Source organism: Oryctolagus cuniculus, chromosome 3 (genome assembly GCF_051225735.1).
Source record: "Oryctolagus cuniculus isolate XC-2025 breed Fujian yellow rabbit chromosome 3, ASM5122573v1, whole genome shotgun sequence".
Lineage (NCBI taxonomy): Eukaryota > Metazoa > Chordata > Mammalia > Lagomorpha > Leporidae > Oryctolagus > Oryctolagus cuniculus.
Window position 1 is genome coordinate 107792199 of NC_142869.1, and position 18100 is coordinate 107810298.

General features: G+C 42.1%; 1 protein-coding gene across 20 annotated transcripts in view; it reads right to left on the bottom strand.

Annotated features, from left to right (window-relative positions):
* R3HDM1 (R3H domain containing 1) overlaps positions 1–18100 on the bottom strand; it is a 127304-nt gene that overhangs the window by 18090 nt on the left and 91114 nt on the right. For all 20 annotated transcript variants that reach the window (XM_089329261.1, XM_070071005.2, XM_051849604.3 and 17 more), the window contains one exon: positions 3497–3600. In XM_089329261.1, coding sequence (XP_089185387.1) covers positions 3497–3600 — 104 coding nt within the window. The remainder of the gene's footprint in view (positions 1–3496; positions 3601–18100) is intronic.

Genomic DNA, 18100 nt, shown 5'->3' on the forward strand with positions numbered 1-18100 from the left:
ATAGCCCGAAGGCTGGACACTCCACATCCCTGCAGGAGTCTTCAAAAATTTCATGGAAAACACACACTGTTAATTCCATTTTCCATGAATTTTCTAAAGTGCCCTTGTATATACAGAAAGGCACTTTGCTAACTGTACAGCAGAGATAAGCAGACTAATGTACCTATCCTGTGACCTCATTCATTTCTCACATGCTGGTACTGCAGCAATACTAGTACCAGCCACAAACTTCACTGACACTAACCACAGCTGTGTAGGCAGGATCCAATCCTCTACCCCCAGGGCAACAGTAGGTACTATAGTAACCATAAAGATGGTTTCAGTTCCTTAGAAATGGAATCAATTTGACTGCTAGGCCGACTATTGGAGAGCTGACTGCTTAAGAGATATCTCAAGGCCGTCCTCAGTCAATGTGGCCCATTTGGGTCAGAGTCACTATTAGTTATTTATTGTTTACCTGTTTTTCAAGAACTTATACATATCAACAAATCATTAGAATAAAACACAGTGTGAGGGTAGAGGTTAGTTTAAGAGGCTATGGCAGAGTGGAAGAACAAACAATCTTAAAGACTGGGAGAGGCCGGCGCTGCGGCTCACTAGGCTAATCCTCCGCCTTGCGGCGCCGGCACACCAGGTTCTAGTCCTGGTCGGGGCACCAGATTCTGTCCCGGTTGCCCCTCTTCCAGGCCAGCTCTCTGCTGTGGCCAGGGAGTGCAGTGGAGGATGGCCCAAGTGCTTGGGCCCTGCACCCGCATGGGAGACCAGGATAAGTACCTGTGGGGAGCAACTGGGAGCAACTCGGACTAGACTAAGTTACTGGAATTAAGACTTATTCTATGCATCTGCTCTCCCACAATATGGCGCTGGGAGAGGAGGAAACAGCTTCTACACAGCTGCCTCTTGCCAACTTGAGTGATGACCTCCAGGAGCTGATCCTGCTCCTGATTGGAGGAGAGCAGCGTACTTGGCGTGTGGGTAGCAGAGTTGGGATTGGTGGAAAAGGACTATAAAGGAGGAGAGAGACAACATGCACCAGGAACATCTATCTGAAGGAACACCTGAGCAGCCCCCAAGAGAGCTGGCCGGCAGTGTGCCGCTCCCCCGCGGAAGTGGGGAAAGTGGCAGGGGGAACCGCCCTTCCACGGAGGTGGAAGGGACGGTAGCCAACCCGGGAAGAACCAGCAGCAAACCTGGGGAGGGCCGAGCAGACAAAAGAACAGCGCAGGGTCCTGTGTCGTTCCTCCATGAAGAGGGGGAGCGACAAGTACCTGGCTCCTGCCATCGGATCAGCGCGGTGTGCCAGCCGCAGCGCGCCGGGCGCGGCGGCCATTGGAGGGTGAACCAACGGCAAAGGAAGACCTTTCTCTGTGTCTCTCTCTCTCACTGTCCACTCTGCTTGTCAAAAAAATAAAATAAATTAAAAAAAAAAAAAAAGACTGGGAGAAGCCTCTGTAGAACAGGTGATTCTCTGAGTCAACTTTTAAGGATGAGATTTTAGGTAAACAGAAGATGGTGGATGGCTATTTCAGGCAGAAAAAAGAATGGTAGAAAGGATTTCTGGCATGAAAAGCCACAGCTTATCATAGAAACCAAGATTCTGTATGAAATGTAATTAGGTTTGTTTGTGCTGGAGTTTAGATGGTGAATCCAGCCAAGTTTTTATACAGAGAAATGGCATGAAGAGATTCTGTTTTGATTTAGTCTGAGGGTATGGAACCCATTGATGCTGAGACCCAACTGTATATAAATGTACCTTCAACGAAGTGTTCTCTGCCATTTTGAGGATTAGGTACAATAAATGTTAGAAATTCGCTTAAACCAGAGTTACAAGCTGGTAGTCTACAGGCCACTCTGGCCCACCATTGTTCTATCTGTCACACCTAAGGTTTACAAAAATCTTGAATTTGAAGTCTTTAAACTGAGCATACATTCCCAGTTTTGTCACAGTCCACCGGACTCCCTCTTACTATCAAACAACTTCTGTCTTTCCTACTTAGCCCAGAAGACACCTAAGTTTGAGATCCCTAATTTAGATCTGTGGTAGAAAAGGTTTCTGAATTTCATAACTTGCTAATATTGTAAATACTATTCAATCACTTTAGCATATGCATTTTAGATCGTTTCTTATGAATGCATCTTTTTAATGTGGTGCTTTTTCAAAAAGATTATTGAATTAATATTGTAACTGAAAAGTTTAAAAATCATTTTCAAATGTTTTATATTTCTTAAAAAAGATTCTGTTTTGAGACAACAAATTTTCAAATTGTGTGTATGAGTGGTGCAGAGTAAGAAAGGAGAGGATGCGATAAAGAAGGAATAAGTATTAGGCATGGAAAGCCAAGACACCCTGGAAAAAAAAAAAAAAGAAAAAAAAAAGGAAGACCTAAATGGAAGATCTCTGCAAGTAAGATCCCAGTGGAAACAACAGGGCCATCAAAGAAGGAGGTACCTTTCTCTGAAGGGAGGAGAGAACTTCCACTTTGACTATGACCCTGTCGGAATAAGATCGAAGTCGGCAAACTCAAAAGGCTTCCATAGCCTTGGCAACTCATGACTAGAGCCTACGGAGATTACTGACGCCATAAACAAGAGTGTCAAATTGTTAAGTCAACAACAGGAGTCACTGTGTACTTACTTCTCATGTGGTATCTGTCCTTAATGTGTTGTCCAATGTGAAGTAATGCTATAACTAGTACTCAAACAGTATTTTACACTTTGTGTTTCTGTGTGGGTGCAAACTGATGAAATCTTTACTTAATATATACTGAATTGATCTTCTGTATATAAAGATAATTGAAAATGAATCTTGATGTGAATGGAATGGGAGAGGGAGCGGGAGAAGGGAGGGGTGTGAATGGGAGGGAAATTATGGGGGGGGAGCCATGGTAATCCATTAACTGTACTTTGAAAATTTATATTTACTAAATAAAAAATTAAAAAAAGAAGGAATAAGTAAAAAGAGATCATTGCAAATAAGATAAGAAAAAATAGATCAAAATTAGCTGTCGTGGGGAAGAAAAGAAGGTTCAGTTTTGAGGAAATCATGACTTTGAAATTTCTGTTTTGGTCCCTAGGTAGAAGGTGTGGTAAGACATACACAAATAAGAATAAAATAGAGTCCACTGTGTCTTTGACATATTTGGGAAAAGACGTCCAGGAGGCAGTTGGCTATATCGTTTTGTCTGAGCAGAAGTCAGAATTCAGAGATGCTGGCAAAAGCAGTAGTGGAAGCTTGGGGGTGGTTGGTTTACCCAGGAAGGGCTTGAACAGTGATAAGAGAAGGGCCTAGAAACGGAGCTCAGAGCATGTGAATATGAAGGGAGGAGATCAGTGTGACAGCAGCAGAGAAAGAAAATCAAGAGTGGGCTGTACCCTTTACACGCTGGGTCTATCTCAGCACAACCCAAATTGAGAATCTTTTGTAAAAGTACCTAAGGAAATGAAAGGAACTATTTCTCAAATGGACAATTACCTTTTAAAAATAATTCATTCATACCTGCACACTGATGGCCTTGAAGCTGCTGGGAACTGCATGGTGAAGTAGTTCGAGGAAACTGTACTTGTTCTGATCCAGGATGTTGCAAGTAACCTACCGAAGAGCTATGGGCCAAACAAATCCAATAAACAAGAACACAACACAGTGAGATGAAGATGACTGTAAGTAGTGTTTGAATAACAGACTATAAAGTATTTAAATAAAATTATTTTTCAAACTGGTCAGCAGTAAAAGTCAAACAATTTATTCTCTGAATTATGAGTAATTATTACATAAAATTAGCTTATAACACTGGTTTTTAAAAATCAGGAAAAAACAATTCATAATTCCATCACTTATAATTCTATAATCTATTCTTTTGTACTGTTCAAATAATTATTTACTGTCTGTCCCTCTCTCTGTCTCTAACTCTACCTTTAAAAAAATTCTTAGGTGCCGGCGCTGTGGTGCATAGGGTTAACACCCTGGCCTGAAGTGCCAGCATTCCATATGGGCACCGGTTCTAGTCCTGGCTGCTCCTCTTCCAATCCAGCTCTGCTGTGGCCTGGGAAAGCAGTAGAAGATGGCCTAAGTCCTTGGGCCCCTGCACCTGCATGGGAGACCCGGAAGAAGCTCCTGGCTCCTGGCTCCGGATCGGCACAGCTCCAGCCGTTACAGCTATCTGGGGAGTGAACCAGTGGGTGGAAGAACTCTCTCTGACTCTACCTCTCTCTGTAATGCTGTCTTTCAAATAAATAAAATAAATTTTTAAAAAATTATTAAAAAGCAAAAACAATTCACCAACTTTATAAAGTAAAAAGGTAATGCATTTGGATCTCATTGAGTTACATTTAGAAAACAGAACATGTGGGTCTGGTGCTGCGGTACAACTGGTTACGTCACTATCTGCAGCGCCGGCATCCCATATGGATGCTGGTTCAAGTCCTGGCTGCTCTACTTTTGATCCAGCTCCTGGTTAGTGAACCTGAAAGACAGTCCAAGGGCTTGGACCCCTGGACCCATGTGGAAGACCTGGAAGAAGCTCCTGGTTCCTGGCTTTGGACTGGCCCAACTCTGCCCATTGCAGCCATTTGGGGAGTGAACTAGTAGACGGAAGATCTCTCTCTTTCTCTGCCTTTCTGTAACTGCCTTTCAAATAAATCTTAAAAACGGGCCAGCGCTGTCCCATAGTAGGTTAAGTCTCTGCCTGTGGCACTGGCACCCTATATGGGTGCTGGTTCACGTCCTGCTGTTGATCTTCTGATCCAGCTCTCTGCTGATGGCCTGGGAAAGCAGTGGAATATGGTCCAAGTGCTTGGGCCCCTGCACCCACACAGGAGACCCGGAGGAAGCTTTTGGCTTTGGATTGGCCCAGCTCCGGACATTGAGGCCATTGTGGGAGTGAACCAGCAGATGGAAGACCTATGACTGTCTCTCACATAAATAAATCTTAAAAAAAAGAACCTGTAGCTTGACAATGATGAAGCTCAGAGAAAAGTATTTCAATTCTTAGAAAATGTATTAAGAATAAAGGAACAATGGAATATGACATTTTCTAATATAGAAAATGAAGAAAATAAAAGGCAATTAGTGTAAAACCATCAAGTTATTGTTGTATTTTTGAATAGTCTTTCAGACTCAAATTAATATAGGGTTTGTCATAATACAACTCCAAAGCTTTTTGTTTAGTAAATTCTTTTGGGATAATAGTTAAAAATCACAAAATGACACTATTTATTCTGAGAAATTACAAGTGATTATGAACCTTAATTTTATCCAAAGCTCCATTCATTACCAGTCTTTTTTCATTATTTGAAAAAACTCTTTATAGAATGGGCCATCAATGAAGGAGGTACCTTTCACTTCCACTTTGATTATAGCCTTGTCTAAATAAGTTCGGAATTTGTGAACTCAAGAGGCTTCCATAGCCTTGGCAGCTCATGACTAGAGCTTAGGGTGATTACTGACATCATTAATAAGAGTTAGTTGTTAAATCAACAATAGGAGTCACTGTGCACTTACTCCCCATGTAGGATCCCTGTCCTTAATGTGTTGTACTATGAGAATTAATGGTAAAAATAGTCTTCAAACAGTACTTTATACTTTGTATGTCTGAGTGGGTGCAAACTGTTGAAATCTTTACTTAGTATATACTAAGTTGATTTTCTGTATATAAAGATAATTAAAAATGAATCTTAATGAAGAATGGGGTGGGAGATGGGATGGTTTGCAGATGGGAGGGTGGTTATGGGGGAAAACTGCTATAATACAAAAGTTGTACTTTTGAAATTTATATTTATTAAATGAAATTTTCTAAAAAAAGAAAAAACTCTTTATAAATCAGTATTTCATTTTTTTTTAAAAAGATTCACTCACTTTTTCGAAATACAGAGTGACAGAGAGCATGACATAGCAGGAGGGAGAGAGAGAGTAGACAGAGATCAATTCGTCTTCCATCTGCTGGTTCACTCCCCAAATGTGTGCAACAGCCAGAGCTGGGCCAGGCCAAAGCAATGAGCCAGGAACTCCACCTGAGTCTCCCATGGGAATGGCAGGAAGCCAAGTACTTGGGCTATCATCCATTGCCTCCCAGGCACATTACCATGAAGCTGTATCAAAAGTGTGGAGTAGCGAGGCCTGGAACTACTCAGATATGGGATGTGGCTTAACCCACAATCTCTGCTCCTAATCAACTGAGCAGTGTTTTAAAAAAATCCATTTATTTTTTAATAAAGTCAGAATGGGGGGGAGGGGGGAGAAAGACAGACTCTTCTATCCACTGTTTCACTCCCCAGATGGCCACAACAGCCAGAGCTGGGCCAGGCTGAAGCCAGGAGCCAGGGGCTTCTTCTGGGTCTCCCACATGGGTGGCAGGGGCCCAAGCACTTGAGGCATTTTCCACTGCTTCCCCAGGAGCATTAGCAGGAAGCTGGTTAGGAAACAGAGCAGCTAGGACTTGAATGGGGGCCCATATGGGTTGCAGGAGGTGGCTTAACCTGTTAAGCCATGATGCCGGCCCAAACTCAACAATTTTTTCTAATCAACTAAATAATTATTTTGTACATGTTAACTCCACTAAAAATACTAGTTTAGATCCCATTACTGAATTACAGATAAAATGAGGGAGACATGTTAAATGACACTATAATAATGCAATGACAACAATGGGAAACTCTGGAAGCCAAATGTATGAAAATATAAGCAATATCTGTGGGATACACAGAAATGCTAATATTTGATATAATTAAGGAATTAACTGAAAATTTTAAAGATGTGAAATGGCACTTTAGTTATATGGGCTTACCAAAATCTTGAGGTATACTTATACTGAAATAGTTAAGAATTAATGGGATTTAGTTAGAAATGGGCCATCATCTGCTGCCTCCAAGGCAGATCAGCAGGAATGCTGGGATTTAGTCATGAATGGATTTAGTTAAAATTCCTATGATAAGAGGAAGAGGCAGAAATTTAGATGTAAACAGAGCAGTCATTAGTTGATAATTGTTGATGATCAATGATTAGTTGAGAATTAGGAGGGTTCTGTAAACTTCTGGTTTTGTTGTTGTTGTTGTTGTTGTTGGGTGGGGGGAACCTGTCAGGTTGTCTCCCTGCAAGAGAGAACAGTCTAAACTTCTGTTTTAACATTTACATATGTTTGAGAATGTTTCTAATAGGGGTAGGCATTTGATGGAGCAATTAAGACGCCACTTAGGATACCTGCATTCCCAAATCAGAGTGCATGGGTTCTGGTCCCAGCTCCACGTTGTTCACTTTGGGAATGTGCACTCTGGGAGGCAGTGATGGTGGCTCAAGTAATTAGGTCCCTGTCACCCATTTGGAAGATCCAGAAAGAATAAAAATAAAAAGTTCAAAAAACACTCATAATAAAAAGGTAACAATTCTGTAATTTAGACTATAATCTCTTAATTAGTAAGAGTTAGTAAAGTTTCACTTTAAATTTATTTATCTGAAAGTCAGAGTTAGAGATCAGAGGGGGGAGAGAGAGAGAGAGAGAGAGTGTGTTTTTCTTTCACTGGTTCACCCCTCCAAGTGGCCACAATGGCCATGGCTGAGCCAGGCTAAAGCTGTGGAGCTTCATCCAAGTCTCCCACATGGGTGGCAGGGACCCAAACACTTGGATTATCCTCTGGTGTTTTTCCTTGGCCATTTGCAGAGCTGGATTGGAAATGGAGCAGCCGGGACACAAACCAGCACCCATGAGATGCTGGCACCCCAAGTGGTGGCTTTACCTGTTATGCCAACGCTGGCCCCATTTTTCTTTCTCTCTCTTTTTTTAAAGCATCAGTAACTGTGCAGTTAAAAAAAATATAAAAGGGAAAGAGAAAGGAATGTAAAAGGAGGACTTCATAAAGTGACTTCAGTCCACAGGTAACAAGAGTAATTACTAAAATGGATCTTTAAAAAGATTTTTTAAAATATTTATTTGAAGGCAGAGAAAGATATCTTCCATGTACTGTTGTGCTGTTCACTCCTCAAATGCCTGCAGTGCAGCAGCAGCCAGGACAAGCCAGGCCAACACCACAGGTCTCCCACATGGATGGCAGGGACACAAGTACCTGAGCTGCCACCACGGCTTCTGTTTGTGCTTTAACAGGATGTTAATTATGATCAGAGGCATATGAGTGTTAGCTGAGAGTCTGTAAAAGCAACTACTTGAGGGAAATGGAAAGTTCCCTGCAGGGTAGAAGGCTTTTTAGGCTGTTTCTGCATGTGAACATTCCTGGAGCCATGTGGCCTTTCTCACCTTGACCCTGTTCACCAGGCACATTCCAATGGTTTACTTATGTCCTGAGGCACATTTGTGACACAAAGTTGTCTTGAACAGGGAAGAGAACATTCAGGAAACTGAAAAGAGCACTATATCCTATCCTATTGAACTATTAACTGCTATTCCAGTTTGCTACATCAGTGGGCTTTTGTTTTATAGTCAGTATAAATGTATTTTATCACTAGATTATTCCTTATGCAAATAAAAATAAAATCAGAATCATAAGTATGCGTTTCAGATCTTTAATAATCTCCCCTAAGAGACACAGATTAGGCAATAAACCATGCTCTTAAATCACTTAAACATTCTAGAAAAAATAAAGGCACAGAAGTCAGTCTGTTTAAAACAGCAAATATATATACAATAGACCAGAAAAGAATCAGTTTTGCAGAACTTCAGAAATTTCTCCATTGGAAGACAAGATAGGAAGAAAGGGACTTTTTTTCCTAAGATTAATATTTTATTTATCTGAAAGGCAGAGTCAGAGAGAGCAAGAGAACGAGACAGTGTGAGAGAGACAGAGAGAGAGATATTGAGAGACATCTTCCAACTGCTGGTTCACTCCTCAAATGGATGCAATGGCGGGGTTGGCCCAGGCTGAAGCTAGGAGCCAAGAGCTTCCAGGTCTTCTACCTGGGTGCAGGGGCCCAAGGACTTGGGTCATCTTCCACTGCTTTTGCAGGTGCATTAGTGGGGATTTGTCAGAAGTAGAGCAGCCAGGACTTCAACTGGCATCCCTATGTGATGCCAGCACTGCTGCAGGAGGCTTTACCTGCTACGCCTCAATGCTGGCCCCACAAGATTTTTAAAAAAGATTTATTTCAAAGCAGATTGGCCCAGATCTGGCAGCTGTGGCCATTTGGGGAGTGAACCAGTAGATGGAAGACCTCTCTCCCTGTTTCTCCCTCTCTTTCTCTGTAACTCTGCTGCCCTTTGAGGTACTTCTTATGTCAACTGCTAGACTATTATCATAAAAATTCTAATGGCAGTAAGGACAATTCTTGTCCAGTTGTGAGATATAGCTGAGCAACATATCCCATTCCTCTGACAGCTTCATCATTTTTTTAAAAAAAGATGTATTTGATTACTTGAAAGGCAGTTACAGTGGGAGAGAGTTAGAAAGAGAGAGACAGAGAGAGAAAGATCTTCGATCTGCTGGTCCATTCCTCAAACGGCCACAATGGCAGGGGCACTGCCAGGCTGAAGCCAGGATCCTGGAATTCCATCTAGGTGTCCCATGTGTGTACAGGGGCACAAGTACTTGGGCCATCTTTCACTGCCTTCCCAGATGCATTAGAAGGGAGCTGGATAGGAACTGGGACAGTCAGGACTTGACCTGGCACTCATATGGGATGCCAGCATTGCAGGTAGTGGCTTAACTCACTACACCACAATGCCAGCCACAATCTCTTAAACACAATTTAAACAAAAAGAATGTGAGAAAATGTATCATTTCATACTTTCTGAATAAAGATTTCATTACTGGAAAATAAGTGATACATCAACATGAAGTCCAATGAACCACATCTCGGTGACTTTTTTTTTTTTTTTTTTTAAAGGCAGAGTGGACAGGAGAGTTGGTTCACTCTCCAATGGCCGCCGCGGCTGGCGCGCTGCGGCCGGCACATCACACTGATCTGAAGCCAGGAGCCAGGTGCTTCTCCTGGTCTCCCATGCGGGTGCAGGGCCCAAGCACCTGGGCCATCCTCCACTGCACTTCCGGGCCATAGCAGAGGGCTGGCCTGGAAGAGGGGCAACCGGGACAGAATCTGGCACCCCGACTGGGACTAGAACCCGGTGTGCCGGCGCCGCAAGGCGGAGGATTCGCCTAATTAGCCATGGCGCCGGCTCTCGATGACTCTTATGACAATTGTTGAAAAGCAGCCTAAAAAGGCACTGCTTAGGCACTGGAGAACTGCTACATCCTCACAGCCACCATGCTAAGATGAACTAGAAAACCCAGGAGAGGGAAGCCTTTTAAGCTCTGAGCAATTTAGATGTCTAGAACATTCCCTGGGCACAGGATTTGATTTTACATGGTTCATCAGGATCTGTTGTAGCTAGCCTTGCAAATTTTTTGTTAATTGATATAATTAAAAGATAATCTGATGTTAGAGTAGGAGAACTTATCTTGGTCACTTTACGATGCTGGTTCTACTGCAGGTATAGTTATGAAAAGCAAATTATTCACAAAATAATTCCCAGAGAAGGAATAAAAATACAATTTTACATGAAAGCATCCAACTTAATCCAGAAAGAAGACAAACTAGCCACAACAGCAGCAAGTGAACAATCTTGAGTATAGTTAAGTAAAATATAATTAACTACCTGAAGTCAGTGTGAACAAAGTTGAGATAAGCTAGACAGAAGTTTTTTGTACAACAAAAAAGCTCTTAAATAAATTAAATATGCATAAGTTGCAAAAAAAAGTTAAAATCTCGAGAAATGGTCTTAAGGATGAATAGCAATAAGAAATACCTGCTGAAGGGGCAGGTGTTTAGTGAAGTGGTTAAGTTGTTGCTTGGAATGCCTGTATCTCGTATCAGAGTGCTTGGGTTCAAGTCCCAGCTTTTCTGCTGCTGATTCAGATTTCTGATAATGCATCCAGGGAGGCAGGAGGAGACAGTCAAAGTACTCGTGTCCCTATCACCCAAGAAGGAGACCCAGATAGAGATCTAGGCTCCTGGCTTCAGTTCTGGCTCAGGCTCAGCTGTTGTGCGCCACAGTGAGCCAGTAGATGGACATCTCTGTCTATCTCTCTGGCTTTCAAATACATAAAAACTAAAAAAAAAAAAAAAAAATCTGTTCAATAAAATGCATAAAATTTTGCTTAGAAAAAATTTGGTTAGGAAAGGAGAGTGAAGTATTTTTTTTTTTAAAGATTTACTTTATTTATTTGAAAGACAAGTGTTTCAGAGAGAGGTAGAGCCAAAGAGAGAGAGAGAGATCTTCCGTTCCACTGGTTCACTTCCCGAATGAGCACAACAGCCAGAGCTGAGCTGATCTGAAGCCAGGAGCTTCTTCCAGGTCTCCCACGTGGGTACAGGGGTCCAAAAAAAGGGCCATCTTCTACTGCTTTCCCAGGCCATAGCAGGGAGCTAGATCAGAAGAGGAACAGCCGGGACTAGAACGGGCACACATAAGGGATGCTGGCACTGCAGGCTGGGGCCTTAACCCACTGCACCACAGCGTCAGCACCGAGAGGGAAGTATTAAAATCAAGAATGCTTGGGGCTAGCACTGTGATATAGTAGGCTAAGCCTCTGCTTGTGGTACTGGTATTCCATATGGGAGCCAGTTTGTGCCCCAGTTGCTCCTCTTCTGATCTAGCTCTCTGTTATGGCTTAGGAAAGCAGTAGAAGATGGCCCAAGTGCTTGGGCCCCTGCACCTGTGTGGGAGACCCTGAAGAAGTTCCTGACTCCTGGCTTTGGATTGCTGCAGCTCTGGCTGTTGAGACCATCTGGGGAGCGAACCTGCAGATGGAAGACATTTTTCTCTGTCTCTCCCTCTGTGTCTGTAACTCTATTTCGCAAATAAATAAATAAAAATCTTAAAAAAAAAAATCAAGAATGCTCCCACTGTCTCCTCCCAGTGAAGAGAGAAGACCCCACTCCAGAAATTGACTAAACTCAAAATTGGTTCTCTGAAAAGAGCAGCAAAACTGACCAACATTTTTGCTTGACTAAGAAAAAAAAAAAAAAAAAGAGACAGGCAAGGTGGCATAGTGGGTTAAGGGACCCCTTGGGATACTAGCATCACATTGCTGAGTGCTGGTTCAAGTTTTAGCTGCTCATTTTTTTTTTTTTTTTTTTTTTTTGACAGGCAGAGTGGACAGTGAGAGAGAGAGACAGAGAGAAAGGTCTTCCTTTTGCCGTTGGTTCACCCTCCAATGGCCGCCGCGGTCGGCGCGCTGCGGCCGGCGCACCGCGCTGATCCGATGGCAGGAGCCAGGAGCCAGGTGCTTTTCCTGGTCTCCCATGGGGTGCAGGGCCCAAGCACCTGGGCCATCCTCCACTGCACTCCCTGGCCACAGCAGAGGGCTGGCCTGGAAGAGGGGCAACCGGGACAGAATCCGGCGCCCCGACCGGGACTAGAACCCGGTGTGCCGGCGCCGCTAGGCGGAGGATTAGCCTAGTGAGCCGCGGCGCCGGCCAGCTGCTCAGCTTTTATCTATCTTCCTGAAATATGCCTGGAAGATGGTCCAAGTACTTGGGCCCCTGACAACCAAGTGGGAAACCTGTTTCCTGGCTTCAGGCTGGCCCAGACTTGGCTGTTGCAACCATGTGGGGAATGAACCAGCAGTTAGAAGATCTCTCTCTCTCTCTCCCCTCATTTTTGCCATTCAAATAAATAAGTAAATAAACATTAAAAAGGAAAAAAAAAAAGAGAAAACTCAAATTATAAGAATCAAAAATGAAAGAGGGGACATTATATGGATACTACAGAAATAAAAAGGACCATAAAGGAACAATATCAAATTTATAGACCAATAACTTTGACAAAATTCCTAGAAAGACGCAAATAATAAGATTCAAGGAGAAAAAGATAATTTGAATAGGCATTTAGAACAAATAAAGAAATTGCAGTGGAAACAAAGAAACAACACATACACACACGACAGATAACACATACACATACATACAATCCCTGGCAAAAATAGCTTCAACGATGAATTCTACCAAAAAATTAAATAATTAACAACAATTTTTAATAAACTCTTGCAAAAAAATAGAAGAGGAAGAGATACTACCCAACTTATTCCATGGGTAAAGTATTACCAGTACCAAAACCAGACAATTAAAAAAAATAACCAAGACTTTTTAAGTCTGTATGCAAAACTTTCAAACAAAATACTAGCAAACTGAAACCAAAAACATATAAAAAGAATTGTATACCATGATAAAGTGGAATTTATCCTAAGAAGCAAGGATCATTGGATATCTGAAAAATTTGTTAACACTCTATAGTTTATTAGAATAAAAAATAAAAATTGTATGACCATCTTAATTGGCCAAATATATTTTCTGACAGAATCCAACATTTTTTGGATGAAAAAATACTGAACAAATTAGGAATCTAATGAATTTCCTCAGCTTCATAAAGGACAGTCACAAAAATTCCACAGCTAACATCATGATGGTGAAAGCTGGATGCTTTATCCCTGAAGAACAGGTGATAAGATAAGGATGCCTGTTTTCACCACTTTCATTCAAAACAGCACTGCATGTTCTAGCAAGAACAATTACATTTAAAAAAATGTATACAGATTGGGGGCCGGCGCTGTGGCATAGAGGGTGAAGCTGCCGCCTGCAGTGCTGGCATCCGATACAGGTGCTTGTTCAAGTCCCGGCTGCTCTATTTCCGATCCAGCTCTCTGCTATGGCCTAGGAAAGCAGAAGATGGCTTAAGGTCTTGGGCCCCAGCACCCACATGGGAGACCCAGAAGAAGCTCCTGGCTCCTGGCTTCAGATTGGCCCAGTTCCAGAGGTTGCAGCCAATTGGGGGGTGAACCAGCAGATGGAAGACCTCTCTCTCTCTCTGTCTCTCCCTCTCTGTGTAACTCTGACTTTCAAATAAATAAATAAATAAATAAATCTTTTTTAAAAAGTATACAGATTGAAAAGGAAGAAATAAGCTCTCTTGATTGACAAAACAAACCTACATAAAGAGAAGCCAATGTCACTAAAAAACTATTATAATGAATAAATGACTTCAAGGTCATAGGATACAAGAGCAAATATACAAAAATAAACAACCCATTTACAAAAGCACCATAAATCTAAAATACATGGGAATAAATTTAACAAAGAAGCACAAACTTATACTCTGAAAACTGTAAAATTTTGATGAAAGCAATTAAAAAAGCTACAAATAACTGGAAAAGTGCCATATTATGGAATGGGACACAGTGAAAATGGCAAAACTCCAAACTAATCTATGTACTCCTGATCATAATGCCAGTTGACTTTTTTGCAGAAACTAATTGTGAAATGCCAATATTCCATAAGATCGCTGGCTCAAATCCTGGCTGCTTCACTCTCATCCAGTTCTTTTTTTTTTTTTTTTTTAACAATTCTTGCTTCCCTTGTTTTTTTTTTTTTTAAGTTTTTATTTATTTATTTGAGAGACAGAGTTACAGACAGTGAGAGGGAGAGACAGAGAGAAAGGTCTTCCTTCTGTTGGTTCACTCCCCAGATGGCTGCAACAGCTGGAGCTACGCCAATCCGAAGCCAGGAACCAAGAGCTTCTTCCTGGTCTCCCATACAGGTGCAGGGGCCCAAGGACTTGGGCCATCCTCTACTGCTATCCCAGGCCATGGCAGAGAGCTGGATTGGAAGTGGAGCAGCCGGGACTAGAACTGGCGCCCATATGGGATGCCAGCACCGCAGGCGGAGGATTAACCTAGTGTGCCACGGCACCAGCCCCTCTCATCCAGTTCTGATATACCTGGGAAAGCAGCAGAGGATGATCCAAGTGGCTTGGGTCCCTGATAGCCACATAGGAGACCTGGGTGGAGTTCTGGGCTCCTGGCTTCAGCTGTTGTAGCCATTTTGGGAATGACTCAGCAGATAGATTTGTCTCTTTCTCTCTCACGCTGCCTTTCAAGTAAATAAGTAAATCTTCAGTATCCAATATGGGTGCTGGTTTGAGTCCCAGCTGCTCTACTTCTGAGTCAGCTCCCTGCTAATGTGCCTGGGGAGGTGGCAAGGGATGGCCCAAGTGCTTGGCGTAGTAGGCTAAGCCTCTGCCTGCATCCTGTATGGGCACCGGTTTGTGCCCTGGCTGCTCCAATTTCTATCCAGCTCTCTGCTATGGCCTGGGAAAGCAGCTGAAGATGGCCCAAGTCCTTGGGCCCCTGCAACTGCGTGGGAGACCTGGAAGAAGTTCCTGGCTCCTTGCTTCGGACCAGCTCAGCTCCAGGTCTTGTGGCCATCTGGGGAGTGAATCAGCGGATGGAAGACCTTTCTCTGTTCCTCTCTCTCTAACTCTACCTCTCAAATAAATAAATAAAATCTGAAAAAAAGTGCTGCACCAAACGCCAAATCATCTGATTTTTACAAGGACACCAAATAATTTAAAGGGGAGAAGGAATAGCATTTTCAAAAAATGGTGCAGGAACAAGTAGATGGCTATGTGTAAAACAATTAAGTTGGTTGTTTAACTCACATCATACACAACAAATAAACTCAAAATGGATCAAATACCTAAATGTCAGAGCTAAAACTATAAAATTCTTATGAAGAAATAGAGATATAAGTCTTTGTGATTGCAGACCTGGAAAATCTTCTTAGATATGATACCAAATGCATGAGCAACAAAAGAAAAATAAATAATTTGACTCTGTCAAACTTAAAACCAGTACTTCAAAGGACAGGATCAAGAAAGACAGTGGGGCCAGCGGTATGGCACAGTAGGTAAAACCGCCGCCTGCAGTGCCTGCATCCCATATGGGTGCTTGTTTGAGTCCTGGCTGCTCCAACCCCAACCAGCTCCCTGTTATGGCCTGGGAAAGCAGCAGAAGATGCCTAATTCCTTGGGCCCCGGCCAGAAAAATCTCCTGGCTTTGGCCTGGCCCAGCCCTGGCTGTTGCAGCCATTGAAGGAGTGAATCAGCAGATGAAAGCTCTGTCTTTCCCTCTCTCTTTAATGCTGTATTTCAAATTTATGTGTGCACGTGTGTGTGTGTGTGTATGTGTAGCAGTGACCAGACTCAAACTCAGGCATTCTGATATGGCTTCAGGTAACTTAACCCCCTATACGACAATGCCTGCTCAAATTCAAGATATAAAAAAAATTAATAAAAAGCTTAACTGTGGTGAAATATATGTAATAAATATGGAATAACATGGTATTTGTATTTGGCTTATTTTAGCTAGCATAATGACCGTAATGTTCATCCATGTTGTAGCATGTGTTAGAGTTCCCCTCTGTTTTAAGGCTGAATAATATTTCACTGTAGGTATATATTGCATTTTGCTTATCTACTTATTCACTGAGGGACAGCTGGGTTCAACCCACCTCAGAGTTTCTTTCTGTTTTTGTTTTAAAGATTATTGTATTTATTTGAAAGGTAGAGTTGCAGAGTGAGGTAGAGATACAGAGAGGTCTTCTCTCTTTGAGTTCATTTCCCAGATGGCTGCAATGACAGGGGCTGGACTGGGCCAGAAGCCAGGAGCCAGGAGCTTCTTCTGGGTCTCCCATGCAACTGCAGGGTCTTTCCCAGGTGCATTAGCAGGGAGCTGGATTGAAATTGGGGCAGCTGGGACTTGACCTGGCACCCATATGGGATGCCGGTGCTGCAGTACAGGGCTTAAACCTGCTGTGCCACAGTGCCAACTCCTCTCAATTTTTTTTTAAATTCATTTTTAAAAATTTTAAAAATTCATTTTTATTTATTTGAAAGATAAGTCAGAGAGAGATGGGACAGAAAGAATCTTTCCATCTACTCTGCAGATCATTGAAATGGCCATAGCTGGGCCAGGGCCAAGCCAGGAGCTTCACCTGGATCTCCCACGTGGTTGCCGGGGTCCACGGATTTGGGCCATCTTCCACTGCTTTCTCAGTGCATTAGCAGGCAGCTGTGCGGGAAATGGAACAGCCAGGTCTTGAACAGGCACCCTTATAGAATGCTGGTGCTGCAGGTAGAGGCTTAACTTGCTATACCACAACACTGGACGCTTCCAGGTTTCTTTTTGAAGGTGATGAAAATTTTTTAAAATTCATTGCGGTGCTAGTTGCATATTTGTGTAAAGATGACAAAAATTACTGTGTTATACACTTTACATGGGTGAACTGTATAGTATATGGGTTGTATCTAAATAAAATTATCCAAGGGGCTGGCACTGTGGCATAGCAGGTGAAGTGGCTGCCTGCAGTGCCAGCATCCCATAAGGGTGCCAGTTTGAGTCCCAGCTGCTCCATTTCCAATCCAGCTCTCTGTTATGGCCTGGGAAAGCAGCAGAAGATGGCCCAAGTCCTTGGGCCCCTGCATTTGCATGGGAGACTTGGAAGAAGCTCCTGGCTTCAGCTTGGCCCAGTTCCAGCCATTGTGGCCATCTGGGGAATGAACCAGTGGATGGAAAACCTCTCACTCTCTCTGACTCTCTGCAACTCTGCCTTTCAAATAAATAAATAAATAAATCTTTTAATAAAAATAATCCAAAACAAGATAAATAAAAAAATGGCAGAAAAGACAAAAGATGGTGCATATATAAACAGAAGGTATTTGCACAGAGGTCCTATTTACTACATGAAAAAAAAAAAGTTGGTGAATTAGGAAAATTAATGGCACAAGAAATTCTATATAAAAGTATTGATATCATGTCTCTTTATGATTCTGCAAGCATTTCAAGGCTGTTATTTCAAATTATTATACTTTTTTTGGTAGGAGAATCATCAGCATATTCTTCTTAAGCAATAATTAACAATACCTATACTGGAAAAGCAAGCTCTATATCCACTTCAGCTTTTAGTGGCTATTAAAGACATTGCCTCTGAGAAATTCTGAACAGTTTGCAAGGTGAGTAAAGAAATCAATAATTTTCTGCTTTTCAAATTATCTGATCTCTTATTTCCCATGGTATTTAAATAAGCTTCCTGAACTTAGAAACATTATTTAATATACATGTGCTATATTCCCTGAAATATTTATTTATTTATTCTGCATTAAAACACTGGGGTCCTTTCAAATAAATAAAATAAATCTTTAAAAAAAAAAGACCCTTGGAGTGGTTAACTTGGAACAGATATATTGAAACTCACAGATCCTGAAATCTGACTCACTTTCTGAGTGAACTAAGTAAATTTCACTATGCTTCAAATACAAACTTGATGAGT